This window comes from Candoia aspera, chromosome 2 (genome assembly GCF_035149785.1).
Source record: "Candoia aspera isolate rCanAsp1 chromosome 2, rCanAsp1.hap2, whole genome shotgun sequence".
Classification (NCBI taxonomy): Eukaryota; Metazoa; Chordata; class Lepidosauria; order Squamata; family Boidae; genus Candoia; species Candoia aspera.
Window position 1 is genome coordinate 114010383 of NC_086154.1, and position 17166 is coordinate 114027548.

The 17166-nt window shown below is 39.8% G+C and overlaps 1 protein-coding gene across 4 annotated transcripts in view; it reads left to right on the forward strand.

Moving 5' to 3' along the window:
- PGS1 (phosphatidylglycerophosphate synthase 1) overlaps positions 1–17166 on the forward strand; it is a 40856-nt gene that overhangs the window by 20818 nt on the left and 2872 nt on the right. For all 4 annotated transcript variants that reach the window (XM_063293326.1, XM_063293327.1, XM_063293328.1 and 1 more), the window contains exons 7-9: positions 2016–2546; positions 8217–8365; positions 11571–11714. In XM_063293326.1, the coding sequence (XP_063149396.1) occupies positions 2016–2546; positions 8217–8365; positions 11571–11690 (800 nt within the window). In that variant the 3' untranslated portion in view covers positions 11691–11714. The remainder of the gene's footprint in view (positions 1–2015; positions 2547–8216; positions 8366–11570; positions 11715–17166) is intronic.

A 17166-nucleotide genomic window follows, 5' to 3' on the forward strand; every position in this document is an offset into this window, starting at 1 on the left:
TGAAGGTGAGTTGGAAGCTCTGGTTCAAAATGCAGGGCCTTCTCTGCTTTTTTGCTATTTTGTTTGCAAGCTACCTCAAGTCCTTAGCAGTGCATGCTTTATGACATTTGTGTAAATAGTGAATAAAATAAATGGTGGGAATTTAAGAAGCTGCATTTACTTTCCTCACCATATATTCTTATTTTCCCATCTGCTTTTTAGGAAATATATGTTTGTTGGTTGGTGTTCCAAGAATGGGTCTGAAGAACGTCTTGCTTTTGTACCCTCAAAAAAAATATTATTTGTCCTAATTTGCATCATGTCAATGAAGATTCTCAGTCATCCAGATGGAATTGTCTGTAGGTTGAGTCATGGCAACTGGATTTCTTTCTTTTTGGTTGAAATGATTTGCTGCTCAGAACATGCAATCCAGTGCAGTGAGGAGTGTTCTGAGCTCTAAATTGGAGAAACCAGACAGCCTTTACACAAGAGGATGGTCCAACACAGGAGGAGCAACACCACAGGACCAGAATCAGCAGTTTACCTTCATCTAAAAGAAAAAGGACACTCATTTGAGGACAACAATGTTCACATTTTGGACAGAGAAGATAGGTGGTTTGAGAGAGGGGTTAAGAAATCCATTCATGCCAAAGTGGAAAATCCTTCCCTCAGTAGAGGCGAAGGCCTCAGACACAACTTGTCCCCCATTTTTCATGCTGCTCTTTCATTAGTCCCCAGGAAGATTAAGACCCCTTCACAAGTTTACCAGGAAGGCCACACTTAACGATCCACTTGGAGATGAGTGAGGGATTTAGGAGTAAGACATCCCAAAGACAATCCACACCTCCATGGCGCAATTAACAGCCATTTAGGTATAGGGACAATGCAGCCACCCTGGAAGACATACATGGGGTCCCCTCACCAACCTTTGCCCAGACTGAAGAAGCTGCTTGGACAAGCAGCGAAATGTTTCAACCAAAAAGAAAGAAATCCGGTTGCCATGACTCAACCTACAGATAATTTGCATCACTTTCACCTGAATTTATTTTTATTGGACACAAGCTAGCCTAATTAGTAAGTTATTTTGCAACTATTCTCTTGCTTTCTAGAGCTTAGCGTGTCCATGTTATGGTGGGCGACTGAAGTCCTTTTGCTATGTTTTACAGATGATTATTTGAAAAAGGGGGTCTCCCAATACCATCAGTCATAGCAATAAGCTTTTAGTAGCAGGAATAAAGAAGTTTGTCTCCACTTCAATTTAACGGTATTTAAAAAGAGGGAGAAAGAGAGAGAAAGAGAAAGTGGTAGTAGGGGTAGTTTTCCGTTTCACTGATCAAGCTGGATAAAAGACCTAATGAGACTTTTTTTAAAATAGAAATAATCTTGGTCAACAGGGCCCTAATATGGGTTGGATTGTCCTTTTTTCAGTGAGATGGGATTACTTATAGTTCTGTAAAAAGTTGTTTTGTGTTTCAGTTCAAACTAAGGACATGCAGGTTGCCTACATAGGATTGTATCTGAGCAGTAAATGTAGAAAAATCAGACGGTAAGTCCTTATATTTGGGAGAAAGAAATACCTTCAGTCCTCCCTTGTGGCCCATCCTTGAAATGGTATATATTCAAAGTTACTATTTGGATAAAACCTCTTTTGGGAGACATGTACCTTTTCATGACTTGGGGCAGTGGTTCTTAAACAGTTTGGTCCAATTTCCCCTTTCCCAGTCTCAAATAATGCATTACCACATCTGCCCCAAAGTCTGTTGTTTTACCCAAGGGTCTCAGCAGCGGCAGTCCCAGACTGGGTCCTTGACTCGCAAACAAGCAATTACAGATTGCTCCATTACCCCCGGGATACGCCCAAATACCCCCTTGGGGGTGATTACTCCCAGTTTAAGAACCACTGATTTAGGGCAGTTTGGCTTCCATAATTCCAGACTTGCGGGAAGCATCCTGCTACTGTTCTGACCTCTTAGTAAGTTTCAAACAAGTAATGTTGTATTTCATTAAATCTTCTATTTTTATGTTTATCTTCTCAGGAGACAAGATGGCCTATTGTGAAATGGCAAATAAGAGAGTGATGGAAGTGATCAACTCTGCCAGGGTCAGACAAGAACAATTGCACACTCTGACGTTCCACGGCAACAGTACAGAAGGAGAAATCCCACTGAGTGATCCAAAGGCAGTTGGTGACGGGCAGTCAGAACCAGATACGTGGATTTATCCTCTAATACAGATGAAGCCATTTGGGATTCAGATCGATGAGACTGTCACGGAGACCCTCCTTATGGAAGCAGAGCAGGGTGCCAGCATACATCTCACCACAGGCTATTTCAACCTCACAAAAACATATATAGATCTGATTCTAGGCACTCGGGCAAAATTCCAGATTCTTCTAGCCTCGCCAGAGGTGAATGGGTTCTTTGGAGCCAAGGGGGTGGCAGGTGCCATCCCTGCAGCCTATGTTTACATTGAACAGCAGTTCTTCAGCAAGGTGTGCTGCCTGGGTCAGGAAGAGAGAGTTCAGTTGAAGGAATATTCTAGGAGTGGATGGACATTCCATGCCAAAGGTGAGATATTCTAGGCAAAGGATTTTCTTGATGTGCTTATTCATTGAGATGGCTGAATATTTTATCGAGGTTTGAGTTGGACTTAATTCTGTTTTAGTATCTATCTGCATCTGCTCTAGAGAATGTTCCTTGGATAATTTCCATGCCAGGTCCTTAGTATGGAAACCCAGTTGGATGATTTGATTATGAATTGTATTTTTGAAAGGCTAGAAAAAGGCCACGGTCACAATACGGTACTTTTCCAAGATGCCTCTCTTACGATAGAGATTAACAAAGGATTTCAAGTAAGAAGTTTAATCCATAGGGACAGATGTAAATAATTTACTGTCCCTGAACTGATCAGTGCCAGTAAAACCACTGTGGCATATTGTTGATAATCAGATTCTTTCGATAATTTTACAGATTAGTTCTAGTTATAGTCACGTAAGATGTATCGGTATGTTTAAATCCAAGCCGGGAATATGACATATAGGAACTGAACATGAATGAAACCAGAGCAGCAATATATATATATATATATATATATTTAGTTATTTATTTATTAAGTGTATTTTTACACCACTGCAACTCTCGGCAGCTTACATAGAAAAACCAGTTTAAAACAAACCCAACACAGAAGATAAAAAAACACCAGCAATACAACAAGACAGAGGGAAAAAAAATAAAGATGGCCACATCCAACATCAAAATCATTTCTCCCTATAGGGAAGAGAGGAGAAGATAGGAAGCTATACAGTACTAGGTTTGGGAAGAGGATGTATGGGAATTGTTAACTTCATTATTGACCTTGTAATTTGTTCTGCTACTATTTCTTCATTTCCTGTTAACTGTGATGTGGTCAGTTGGGAAAGCAGGAAATAATAGCATGTGTTACCGTGTAAGAAAGTGGCTGAATGGGATCTTAAGTTCATTTGGGGCATCTGAAAAATAATGATCTGGGTACAGGACTGAATTCACCAATTTTCCGGTTACTAGTTTTTCATTTAAGAACGATGGATGCCCGAATATATAGAGTAGGGGAAGAATCCTCCCATTAATGAAGGTCCAGTCTTTCCTGTGTTCTGAGAAATTAGGGTAGGAAGACATGCTGAAATCAGATCCATTTTGGGGAAGAGTCCTGCATTTTTATTAGCTTGTCTTGATTTAAAATTTTCTCGGCAAAGGATGTGGTACGTGGAATGGAATTCAAGGTTAAACAGGGTGACACTGTGATATGCCATGGAGAGGAAATGGATTCCCAACTCCTAGAGGGGAGTGAAGTGTCCCAGCTGTGATATAGCCACAATTTATGTGGAAAACATGGGAATAAATACATCTCAGATTGTGTGAACAGTTAGAAGAGGATAACTACAGTAATTTTCATAGTCGTTATTTAAAGGACTGACAGATATGAATTTCTCAAATTTGTATTATCTACATGCCCTGGCAAGCTGAGGTGCCTGAAATTTTCATCCAGCTATACTTTGCCATAATATGGAATCCATTGCCTAGCCCTTGGAAGATCAGCTGCAACCAGAAATAATTAGTACTCCCTGTGCAAAACCCAAGTTCTCACTTGCAGCAATTCACATTTAATTGCACCGAGGAACCTCTTTGTCACTTACTGTATAAATTGGATTAAGTAAACTGGGCAGCCCTGTTACTTTGAGTAAGTCCCAAAGGTCAAGTCCTAACAGGCCGTTGGACTCCAGGGATCTAGGCTTTTATTTATCTGAGTGTGTGGCTGTTAATCATTATGGGAATGCTGGTATCTTCCCAGCCTCCTTCCTGCAGAGCTTCTGGGAAGAGGCTTGGAGGTTGGGTGTGGGGATTGCCGCTGACTAAGCGCTTTTCTCTTAAGAAAACATATTCATGCTCATGCTCAGCCAAAATCAGGAAAAAGGGCAAGGGATGGGATCATGTGAGAACAAAGAGCACTGCTTATGTGTTCTTTTAAGATCTCCTCTGTCAGCAACTCTTTCGAGAGGGATGGGCTTAGAATGGCTGATCTTCTGCATTACTGACAGCAGACTTCTTTATTGCAGAACTATCTAGAGATATAAGGACCAGGAAAAATAGGAAAAAAATCTTTGGGAGGAGGATTCTGTTTTTTTCTCAGTGCTGTGAAAGGAGGGTGGGGTGGAGTGGGGTTTCATGAAACAATTTTTTATCCCTGATTTTTTTCTCTCCAAAGCCTTCATACCTCTGTCATTTGTCTACACACTACATGGCTTCTCTGGTTCCATGATTCAATGTTTCTTCCACTGAAGGGAGAGAAAAAAGATACGTGACGTTTTGAAAAGCTGCTGCTTCTGTGGTAGCTCAGGACAGTGTCGTGAGCATTCTCTGACTGAGTTTGACTGAGCAATGACAATTGAAAATAAGTTATACATGCAAAGCAAGAAATTACAAGTGCAATTGCAATACAGAGTCACAATTCCATGTATTCCTTGATGCTGGAAACTAGGATGGAAGAAGAGTTTCTCCTTCCTAATACATATCATCTTATGCTGGCTAGAGTTTGAGGTAACATGTGCCAGTCAAAAAACTTTCAGGCACTCTTAATAGTTAGGGCTGCCGAGAATTCATCAGCTTACCAAACCAAGTTGAGTAGGAGGCAGTAATATCTTTTCCCCACTAGTTTGGGAGGGTGCATTTACGGATTCCGGTCTTGGAACCTGACGGTGGAGGAAGAGGGGAGGAAGAGATGAGAAGAGATGAAGAGGCTTGAGGTAAAGGTTCTAGCTGTAAGCACCTCTTAGGAGAGGCAAGTATGTTCTTGCAGGGAATAATGGTTTGCTGTCAGTTATGCAGCTGGGGGCACAGTATCACTTGTGCTGAGATAAAACTTCTCTATTGCAGCTGAATGGCAGTTGAGACATTCTTTGTATTTCCCTCCTGGAAAGGTGAGTCATGAGGTGAGCAAAGTCAGGTTGGTATAGTTACAAGGCCAGTCCCCTTGTGCAGTAGGCAGTCTCCCGCTCTCTCACTTCCCATACCCTGCCTGGCCCGTAAGAACAGAAGGAATGCTGGGATCTCTTCTGTCAGATTCCAGTGGGCCAGTGCACCTACAATGCAGCCCAGCAGAAGGCAGGGAAAAGAAGGCCTTTCCCTCCCTTCTGCTGGGCTGCATCGTAGGTTGTGGTCACAGCCATCGGTTGGAGTAGCTGGGCAGTCAAGCTCCTTGTTTGTTTTAGTAAATTGATGTGCAGTGGGGATAGAAGAATATGGGATATTTAGAATTATAGAAATTTGTGGCTCAGCTTAGTGTGCGTGGGTAACTAATTTTATTCTGGGTGTAAGAAAGCAAAAGTGGGAATACATACGAAATTGCTGACTTGGAAGGGCTTATTTGCCCGAAAAGAAGAACCAAATACAATAATATGGATGCAGTTGCTTGGGAAGGAAGGGTCATTTAATTTGCCTATACTTTTAACTGGCACTTCAATTAACAGAAAATGCACAGAGTTGTAAACTACAAGTTTTAACAGAATAATTTAAATTCATTAGATGTTGCTTGCACTGAATAGGTTCTTCAAACACAACTGGTAAGAATGTGCTCCCTTTGGCTGTCGGTTGCTTGCATGCAAACTTGGTTGACTCTCAGCCTATGTGTGATAGGCTAACTTTGTTAACATTTTTATAGCAATACTCACGTCATTAATAGTATCAGGACCAGCTATGGAAACTTGTATTAAGTGTTTATATTAACCCACAGCTCATAGGCAAAGTGTGGACCTCAGAGCTCCTCCAGGTTGTACCACCAGTTGCAAAATTGTTGCTTTTCAGCAGCCTATTCTTCATGCCCTTTTAAAAATAAAAATAAGGGGCAAATAAGAAGTGCCTCCCTTCCTCCAAAAGTAAAAGTACAAGCCCTTTCTGCTCCTGTTTTATGTAGTTGCTGCTATATCAATTAGCCCCCTGCTTGCTGGGAAGCCTGTGGTCCTATGTATGTTTGGGGTCAGCTATTATAGGTATTTTTGGAATATTGCTTTCTGCTTTTTTGTATGTGAAGAGGAAAAATGAGAAGATAGGAAACCATGCAAAATGGGTGTGTGCTGCTTTTGACCTGGCAGATGTGATCGAGTGGTAGAAAGGTGATTGCCTGGGTGGAGGCTCAGTTGGTTGGGTGGTCTGCCCATCTATTCTATTTATATAGCCACCCATCTCACAAAATTTGACTCTGGGCAGTGTACAATTACTTAAAAACAATAAATACATAAAAACAGTCATTATTAAAATTTAAAACAGTCATTATTAAAAATAACTATATGGCACAGGAGAGAGTGAGCATCAACCACAGTGATGAAGCCAGCATAAGGCAGATGCCATGGCAGAGAAGGCCCGCCTCTTGGGACCTGCCAAGCATGGATTCCTAGCAAAGGAATCCACAGCATGCCTACTCTGCCAGACCTGCTGGGATGGGCAGATGCAATTGGGGTGAGGCGGTCCCTCAGATAGGTTTCCAGAAAGAGATATCACAACTGTTGGTTGCTCAATATTTTAGCTGAAAATATAGTGTCTGTATTAAAGTTTATCTGCTGTGGTCATGATACATGTCAAGGGTGCAATAGGCAAGGGGCTTCTTTTTGTGAAGGTTGGCTTGTTTATCCAGAAAAAAAAATCTTATTTTCCTATTTACCAGAATGACTATTAGAATTAGAAATACAGAGATAAATTTGTTTCTGATTCTTTAATGGCTGCTATCATTATGCAGCATTTAATAGTAATGAAGAGTTTTCTTTCAAATATTAATATATTTTTCCAGTGGGGAAATGTTCCCAAAATGTGAACTGTGCCATTTGCTTCAAAGAAACAGACATGCACAAGTAAAATGCAATGTTAGAAATATTGCTGGAGCATCCCTGCTGTCTGCTTCAGGTGGGAACAGCTTGACAAGTAGGTGTTGCTATGTCTCTGATAACTCTGCTAAGAGCTGTTCATTCTTGAAATAAATGAACTTAATTTTATATATGCATGTGGAAGCCTCACTATATAATTTCTGAAGGGGAGCTTTTTCTCCTTCCTGCCCAGCCCCCAAAGTAATTTTTCAGATACGATTACCATTAGCCTGGTATGACTTTTTATTGATGTGATATCATTACAAAAAATTAAGCAGAAAAAGGTGGGGGCAATTACAGTGTAGCCTATATTATGTAGATAAATACAGTTTTTATTTATTCATTATACTCCTCCAGGAGTTCCAGTTGGCATAAATAGTTTTCCCCTGCCCATTTATCCTAATAATATAAAAAGAGCTGTTTTATGCAGTTTCTCATTAAGAGTTGCTAAAACAGCCTAGGTTGTGGTTTGTTTTGCAAGCTTAGTTTTAAATTATTTATTTTCAAATATGGTAAGTATAATATTGGGGCCTGGGTCATTAGTTAGGCTTCTGACAGCTGGAATGTACATTGTAATGGAAATTAGACCATGGTCTGCACAGTGTGGAGATCGCATTGTGCAAGCTGAAAGAAGTTAATTCCCATATGAATTGTATGACACTATCTGGCGGGAAGCGTCCCTATTTCCTGGTTGCTCAGTTTAATGATTTACACTGCTGGTAAATCTAACAAAATGTTTAATGGGCTTTGTTACCTTTCCTTTCAAGAACAAACAATTGTTTGGAGCACGTAACAACTACCCTGGCCACTTCCTTTGTCTGCTATATTTCCTTTCTGTGTTTCCTTGCAGGCCTCTGGTTGTACCTAGCCGGAAGCAGCCTGCCCTGCTTAACTCTGATTGGTTCTCCTAATTTTGGGTACAGGTCAGTTCATCGTGACCTGGAAGCACAGATTGCAATAGTGACAGAAAACAAAGCCCTACAGGAGCAGTTCCATCAGGTTTGTAGCACATGGACTCTGTTTTTTGAGTGCTGGACCTCCTTCGTAGGGCTGAGGGTATTGGAGTGGCAGGAGAGTTTATTTTAAAACTGCAGTAATTCAGAACGGACAAAAGGCTGTTTTCATGACCTTCCACTAACAATCCACTACCTTAAAAAGTTGAATACTGGAAGAATTCTAAATAACAAGCTAACCCAGGAATCTGAAGAGAGCATGAGAAAAATGTGGAAGTACGCCATTCTAGCTGTAAATCAGTTCATCTTTCTTTTTCCGATGTGGTTGTCCCATCTGAAGGTTGGTGCAGGGGAATGTAGCAGCTCTTCACTTCCCAAGCAAAATCTCTAGAAATTGTTTTTATTAGCTCCCAATGTTTGGAGAACTCATAAGCCTAGTTAATTCTATTACGAGATAAAATTCCTGTCTCTTCCTGGCTTTCTTCTCACAAATCAGTGGGCTGTAGTCGTGCTTCTACAAAAAGTAAATGTTTCATGTATCGCCCTTGTAAGTTGTTTAATTTAGACTTGTGTAAGTTTAATAAAATGATAATTGTTCTGGGCTCATAGTCTTGCTAGTGCTAATCTCTTGAATATTGCCAATACACTTTAAACTGATCTGATACTCCTCTTGAGAATCAGAACTATATAAATATTCTGTATTCAGTCAGTTAAGACTTACATAGTTTCTTTGCAGTTAAACCCAGAAATCATGTATATTGGGACTGTACATTTTGTCTTATTAGTCTGCAACTTGCTTTCAGTGAGCATTTAACCATCCCCTGCCCCCATGTTATTTACTTACATGAGAAGTTTCAAGGAAGAGATGTCTTTTGATCTGGTTTTGTGGAAGTCAGAAGCAGTGGAAATAGTGTATCTTTTGCTCAACCTTTGATATGTGTAAAATGTAAGAACAGACAGCCTTGCTATATTCCTTCCCTATTTCTGTGGGATCTGGAGGGGATTTGGGGAGGGGATTTTGTGCAACACTTCAGAAAATATAGGAAGTGGCAGGAATTGCTCTTTGGGAAGAGGGAAAGGGAAACCGATGAAGTAGTTCATGCCACTACTTAACACAATTTCTGAAATCATGTGTGACATGAAAAAAGACTTTGCCTTTTCCATAATTTATCTCCTTGTGTTAGAGATGGACTTGGACCTCCTTTATTTTGATCTTGCTTTGTTTCATTTTTGTATATCTTGTTCCATAGGAGGTTAGAAAAGTGAGAGGTGTGTTCCAGAAGCCTGAGACAAATTGGAAGTGTTGCAGGAATTAAAGCACACAAATTGCTGTCATTGCTTGTCCTATAAAAAGCAGCCTTTTCCCTGCTCTGTTGTTGTTTGTAGAGGTAGTCCTCATTTAATGACCACTTGTTTGGTGACTGTTCAAAGTTACGATGGTGCTGAACAAGTAGTCTTGCGACCGGTCCTTGTAGTTGCGGCTGTTGCAACATCACCATGGTCATGTGATTGCCATCCAGGTGCTTGGCAACTGGCTCGCAATTAGGATGGTTGCAGTGTCCCACAGGCATGTGATTGTCATTTGTGACATTCGCTGCTGGCTTCTGACAAGCAAAATCAATGGGGAAGCTGGCAGGAGGTTGCAAATGACAATCACGTAACGTTGCACCTAACAACCGTGCAGGATTTATCTAATGACAGCAACCAGAAATACCATAGCTGCCATCATAAGTTGGCATGGTCACATAATATTGCACTTTACGATTGGGTCACTTAGCAACAGAGTTGCTGGTCCCAATTACCGTAGTTAAGCAAGGGCTACCTGTACATTTTTCTAGATAGCTATAGAATAACGTTATTGATTAGTCAAATGACCATATCAGAAAGTTGGGCATCAGCCACTATAAAGATAGCTATAGGAGAGACTGTACTTACCATTTCTATTTCTCATATCCCATACCTAATTCAGTTAATTTTTCTGAATTTCTGAAAATTTCTGAATCTTCCAGTCATTCTGGTGGATCTAAACAGAAGTGCTGAAATGGGTATTTACTTAAATCTTTTGAAAAAGGTCCTTTATTTCCTACACAGCTGTTCTTCAGTATTTCCCATAAATTCTGTAGATGATGAGCCTCAGAAGGGAGTATGTTACATGGAGCAGCATGTTCTGTGATGCCCATCTTGCTGTCCATAATAGGACTCCCACTCTTGGTGACAGAGCTTCAATTAGCCACACTTAAAATCACTTAGGATTTTTCTAACTGCACTCTACTGAGCTGCAATTACTATTTAAAATAGAAAGTAATATTGCGGAGTGTTCTTCAAATCAGGTGTATAGGGAGAAAGGTATTAATCTGATCTGTTTAATTTTTTCAAAAAAATGGTCTTGTTAAACCCCGATGGGATCTAGATTGCAAGAAAAAAGAAAAAAGAGAATGACACTTCCATTTGCATAGGCTAAGTGGCATGGGCTACATGGGCTTAGCTGGAGTTGGAGCGGCTTTTTTAGAATTGAGAATAGAAATGTGTAGCTTGGTTGAAGTTGGGCAGAAGTCCCATAATAATATCATAACTCTGTATGTATAGTTGTCTGTTTTATTAATTCAGATAAAATATTCATGTGTTGTAAACGCTATTTTCAAATACCCATGTGTATATCTTTGTAATAGAGACATTCACTTTTCCTTCCAGCTGTACTGTTTGTACTTTGAGGAGCTTAACATTTCTGGGAACTGCATTGAAACCTTGATGGCACATTAATTTTTGAATGGAGCCTTGAAGTTTTTTTCTAAAGAGAAATGAGCAGCCCAGTCTCTGGAGATTAAAGCTGGGTTTCCTTTTTGGACAATTATAGCTTAGGGCTTGACTGTGTTACGGGAAAAAGAATAACCGTAGGGCCAATCTTGTAATGCTTTCCTCCTTGGTGTGTTTGTATACATATGTGGGTTGAATTCTGTATATGTAATTACTTGGGGTTTGACTCAATTAGCATCTGAGATGCCAAACTCTGGAAAGTTTTGGCAAGCTGATTGAAGTGTCAAATTTGTGATCACCGTTCAGGAGAACACTTGCTGGGATGAAGTGCCATGACTCTGATCAGACTGATTTTGATTCAAAACAGTTAATCTAGACAGTGATGGTACACTCTGTAGCAAGATCTGACGGTTCTTGGGTTGAAGTGGTAGAATGTGGTTCAGGAGGTTCTGATAAGAGCAAATGTTCAAATTCAAGTTGTAGTTTTCTTACTCTAGGAGCAGGAGCAACTTTATTCCTGTTCTGGTACAGTGTCTGCCTCAACGTTTGATCAGCCTAGTCGTTACATCAAGCTGTGGGTGAAGATATTGACGCCTCTGATTAAGAACTTCTTCTGAAATAGAGAGAGGCAGGTCCTCTTGGTGAGTGTTGTAAGTGGCTCTTTATATCTTCCTCTTATTGGGAAGCACTTTAATTAAAAGGAAATGCATAGATGTTGATTTCTTTTTAATGTCCTTCTAAGGTGTATCATTTTCCTGAACACTATATAGCCTGGAGCTCTTGGTGTCAACCCTCACAATAATATGTCAGATTCTTCTGGGAAAAGTTTAAAAGCTACATATAAAATAACTGGACCACTCCTTATAACTTTAAATTCACCTGTGGAACTTTCCTGGTTCTTAAGAACTTTGAGTCTGTAAGGGTACAAAATATATCAATATTATGTAAGTTGTGAATATGCATTTAAACTACTACTTCTTTGAATAAAAAATGTAAACTTGTGTTAAGAAAAGGCACAAATACATTTTTGTGCATTTCCCCATATTTAAACAAAAACAAGCCATTTAAATGGACATCCCTTTGTCAAACAGTTATGTAGACACTCAGCTTTGTTGAAATAATATTAGGCTCTTGTTGTTTTTCATAAGCAGAAATATGCTGAGACAATGTTTTTAATTATACTCAGAGCAAAAAAGAAAACTAAAATTTCCCTTCTATTCTGCTCTGTATTTAACTTAAGCATTGTATAAATTATTTCCTTTCACTTATGCTCTTTTGGTGCACAATAATGTATTTTATTAGTTATCAACTACGCTATTGTTTTTCTGCCATAAATATACATGTTATGGCAGTCAATATAGTGTTCTGTATTGATTTTTTTTTTCGTTTCCACAGTGAGAAAATTTGTCCAAAAAAATTCAAGACTAGAATAAAGCCTCATAAAAATAGAGAAAAGTATAAAACCCTGTATTGCCGGAAGGTAAACAGACATACAGGAGGCTTACCTAAGAATTAATCTGTTGGGTAGGGGCACCGAAGAGGCAGCCCTCTTCTTTCAATAGAAGAATGCCTGTAGGACTTAAATTTTGGGAGGAGACATTGCTCATAAAGGTTTCTTAGCTAACGATGAGCCTTAGGGCCTGTTATTCATTTGTGAAACTGGGCATACTTAAGAACTACACAAGTTGGTCTCAACCCAAATGGGAATAGACTTAATTGCTGGAGCTGTTCCATTTCATATGGCTAGAAATTAGTCATAAAAGAACCTGAACATTTCCCTTTAGGAAGAGAAGAGGCTGTCTATGATCTGCTTCAAAGAAAAAGAAAGCTCAGGGGATAATACAGATCTTCTGTTTAGTAATTAATATCACAAGATTTGTGTGCAGTTAGTGCTACATAAATTTGTGTTCCCAGATAATCCAAATGATACTTCAGGAATTTGAGAATTTTATACAAATAAGCAAATATATATTCTGGGCTTGGTAACCGTTAGGGGATATAAAAGGGACCAAATATTTGTGTCTTAGATACTAGAAGTCTTAGACAGCATTTCCACTGGGCTTCTGAGATTTCATTTCATATTGTCTAAATATTTTTACATATGTAAAAAAAATGCTTTCTCACCTGTAAGAAGGCTATTTTTTAACAAAAGATGTCCTAACAGCCAGGAAACACACTGAGACATGGAACTGGTCTCTAATATTTATTGCTAGTACATAACAGGAATCCTAACAAACTGAAGAAGCATGGAAAAACCCAGACATATAACCCCCAAGGGTTAAAGCTGTCCCGATCTGTGTCTCTTTGAATGGCTGAACAATTCATCAGTGCTACGCATGCGCTTGACAGTCTGGATGGGAGCCCTCTGCTCGCCATCCTTACTCATGACAAAAGGGATGCTTTCAGGTAGTTGAATACTGCATTCATCATCTGTTGTGTGCTCCTCTAGAACAGTATAGAATAACCAAAGATAGCACAAATCTAATTCTGTAGTACCTTTGAATAGAGTTTCGGTTATAAGAAATGAGAAGTTTGGTAGCAACTTTTCCAATTAGCAGATTTCTTAGTTGGAAAAAGTGCTACCACATTCCTTCTGATCTTTTGCTACCATAGACTAACATGACTCTTCTGCAGTGTCTATAATGAGAAGCACTAGATTCTGAAAAAGTAATTTTTGGATTTTTTTAGGTATAAGTAATTTTTAATATACTAATCTATTAGTCGTATTGAATAATTTTTCCCAGGGTATGTCAATAGTGCAAGGGTGGGGAATCTGTAGCCCTCCAGGTATTCTTGAACTCTATCTTCTCTCAGCTTCAACCAGCATAGCTACTCAGAGTTGGACTATAACAATAGCTGGTGGATTGCAGTTTTCAGCTTCTGCCTACAATTTTCCTTAGAAAGCAAAATAATTTAGTAAGAATATTCCGCTTGGAGTAGGGCAACAGAGGGAATAAATTGGCTTTAAATTGGTAAATGAGGCAAAAATTAGGAGCCAACAAAGGAGAGTTTGGACATTGTCATAAGAAGGTCTCACTTCTGAAGAGTAAAGTATGAGTACTATAAACTTATTCCTAGTATTCAATATTGGTAAGACCTTCATCCACAAACTAAGAAGGCAAAAATCCTTGATGTGATTGTGATACAATGATCTTGCAGGTTGCATTAAAACACCAAGTTAGGCTGTTAGAAATAGATTTTGAGGAGGGAATTTGTGGTTCTGGTTCTAAATGGCATTAGCAAAATTGGATTGGCAGTTGAGGAAAGAGGGTATGGTGGTTGCACCCTTTTTAGTTACTCTCAAGGGCTGTTTATTTTGTTTCTTTCCCTCTCTGTAAGCAAAGTTCGCACTGTTTCCCTCTTGTAACTCAAAGCAGCTAAAGAGTCTTCCCCACTCCTGACTTAAGACTACATCTAGATGTATATGAAATATTTTCTGGTCAACTGAGTTCCTCTCTTGATTCATTCCAACCATAGTAGATTTTTAAAAGAATAATAGAAGTTTACTTGGTGTTCAGAGTGGATAGTTCCAAAACTTCCTTTATTTCCCTTGCTTTGGCTTCTGACACCAAGAGCAAAACAGAAGAAGACAAGTCTGTAATGGAGTTGCTACAAGGAAAGAAGAATAAATGTGACTAGATTACTTTGTTAGAGATGGAGAATTATTATGATTTCAATACATACAATTTTAAATGCTTAAATTTAAAAAATGTAAAGCATAAAAACTGACTTTTAAAAACCTGCTTTGAAAACAGATGCATGCTCTAAAATGCCAAGGAAGCAAGCCCAAGACTTAATTTTCAGAAAGAGAACTACAGGACTTATATTGAGCAGAGTTGTCTGAGTTAATTCTTCAGATAATTTTTTCACTTGCTGAATGAAAAAAAAAAAAGAATGGAATGAGTTTACAGGCACTTCTGCTGTAGTTTTGCTCCTTAATAATGTCTGACTGTAAAGTCTGAAACTGATTTGTGAACTGCTGAGGAGTAGAAGTTCTTTTCTGAATGGGGTTATCCACACAGCCGCATCAGTGTGCTTTCCTTCCCTCTTTGATGTGGATCCTGAAATATAGTGATGCTTTACTTTGCCTCAGGAGCAAGGCTGGCAGTGTGGCTGCCCTTGCATGAGAGGGGCAGGTGGCAGCTGCTGCCACCATTGGGGTGGTGGCAGTGCTTTTCCCTCTTGGTGATGACAGGATGGTGGGGATGAGGCAGAGCAAGGGGAAGGAAGAGAGCAAAGCATCACCTCAGGTCTTACTCTAACTTCTCTCATTTGTCCACCAAAGTTGCTTTTTTCTCAGCTTCTCTGCAGAAACCTGGCCTTTGCGTTTCCCCATGCCCAATGTGTTTGGGAAGACCGAGGCATGCAAAGAGGTGGCTGTGGTGGCAAGAATTGGTTAGGGAAGGGCCACTTGCCTCACTTATTTGCCAACTGGAGCTTACCTGTCGGGATACCTTCCATAGAGACACCGAGCCCGCTGTTGGGCAGGAGGGGAGAGCCCTAAAGCAGCCAGGTGAAGCCCTGCCACATGCCAGCCCTCCAAAGACAATTCTGTAGGAAGTTCACAGAAAAAGGTTTCTTCTTGATTTCCAATAGAAAATACTACTTTTCTGCCAGATTGCTTTGATGTGGCTTTAGTTTGTCAGCAGTGGGTTGGCACTGAGGTGAAGGCTGTGTTGGGAGAACGTATATGCAACGTCAGATAAGTGGGCCAAATTGGAGTTGGGCAAGGAAGCAGTGTGGGTGAGCCCAAAGCTCGCATCACATCCACAAGATGTCTGTGTCCCAGGCATACTGCTGCATGACATCACTTCTATCAAAGATTACAGTATAACTTTTGTATTCTGATCGTTAACAGCCAGCTGTTTGGACTTTCAATAGTTAAGTTCCATCTCTTATCAGATCAATGAGTATCTTTAGCAGATACCTAAGTTTGATGCTACTCTCTGCTCTAAAGAGTGATTTCTGGTGTAAGACTAGAAAGTTAAGGATATATCTGGGATGTTTTGTTCGTAATACACAAAAATGTGGAGGAATGTATGTAAAAAAGAGTTTTGCTAATCAAATGATCATAATAAATGTTGCTTATTAACATTTCTAATCAGATTCCTAAAACTCCAGGATCTGCTGAGTGCTATTTAAAGTAAAAAAACTAGGAGTTGATATCCTTGGCCATCACTCACCTGTGGACATTTTCTCCTGACCCGCAAAAGGCCTCTTGATATGTGTTTTATTTTGCAGTTTACTTTTGGGAGGGCAAAATGATAAAAGTAAGTTAAAATCCTGTGTCAGGAAGTTAGCTGACATATGTACAGACACATACTGAGATAACTTACTTTAACCCAATTCATGTCAACAATATCTAATATATTATTAGTCAATGCTGTCTCATGCATTGATCTGTCTTGGTGCAGTGAGCTAGCCAGGAACACCCAAGAATTAGAATAGGGGGGTTGTATTAGGTCAGTGTTTCTCAGCCTTAGCAACTTTAAGGTGTGTGGATGTCAGCTCCCAGAGCTCTGGCTGGGGAATTCTGGGAGCTGATGTCCATACGCCTTAAAGTTGCCACAGTTGAGGAACACTGTACTAGGTGTTCTGCTATGCTGGTGAGGTTATTTTGACTAATAGCTGTCCCTCTTCCTGGTGAATGGCAAAACAAGTGGAAACATAATGTCCTGTCAATTTAGTGTATTTTCAAAGGAGTGCTGGTTGGGCAATGTTAAACATGCCAGTGGTGAGTTTCATTACAAGGAAGTTTGGACACTAGGTAGCAGGGCACCAGGGAGAAAATCCTGGGAATGATCTAGGCTAGATCTGGTAGCGATCCAATATTGTGGGAGGAAGAAATGGAAAGATTGGGCTGGATGGGCAGGACCTAACAGGCAGCTGCAGAAACAATCTCGTAGGTTAATAGAGACAAAGCAGGAATAGGTCTTTGTGTCTGTACAGAGAAATGTTGATCATCAGGATAAGTAGGTGTTGGGTGAGAGGTAACTCTGGGTTCAAAGTGGTTAAGATTCTGTTTGTGCGTTATATTCAGATTTTTGAGCAAGTTATTTTACTATTAGATTGATCAGGTTTTAGTTCATGAAA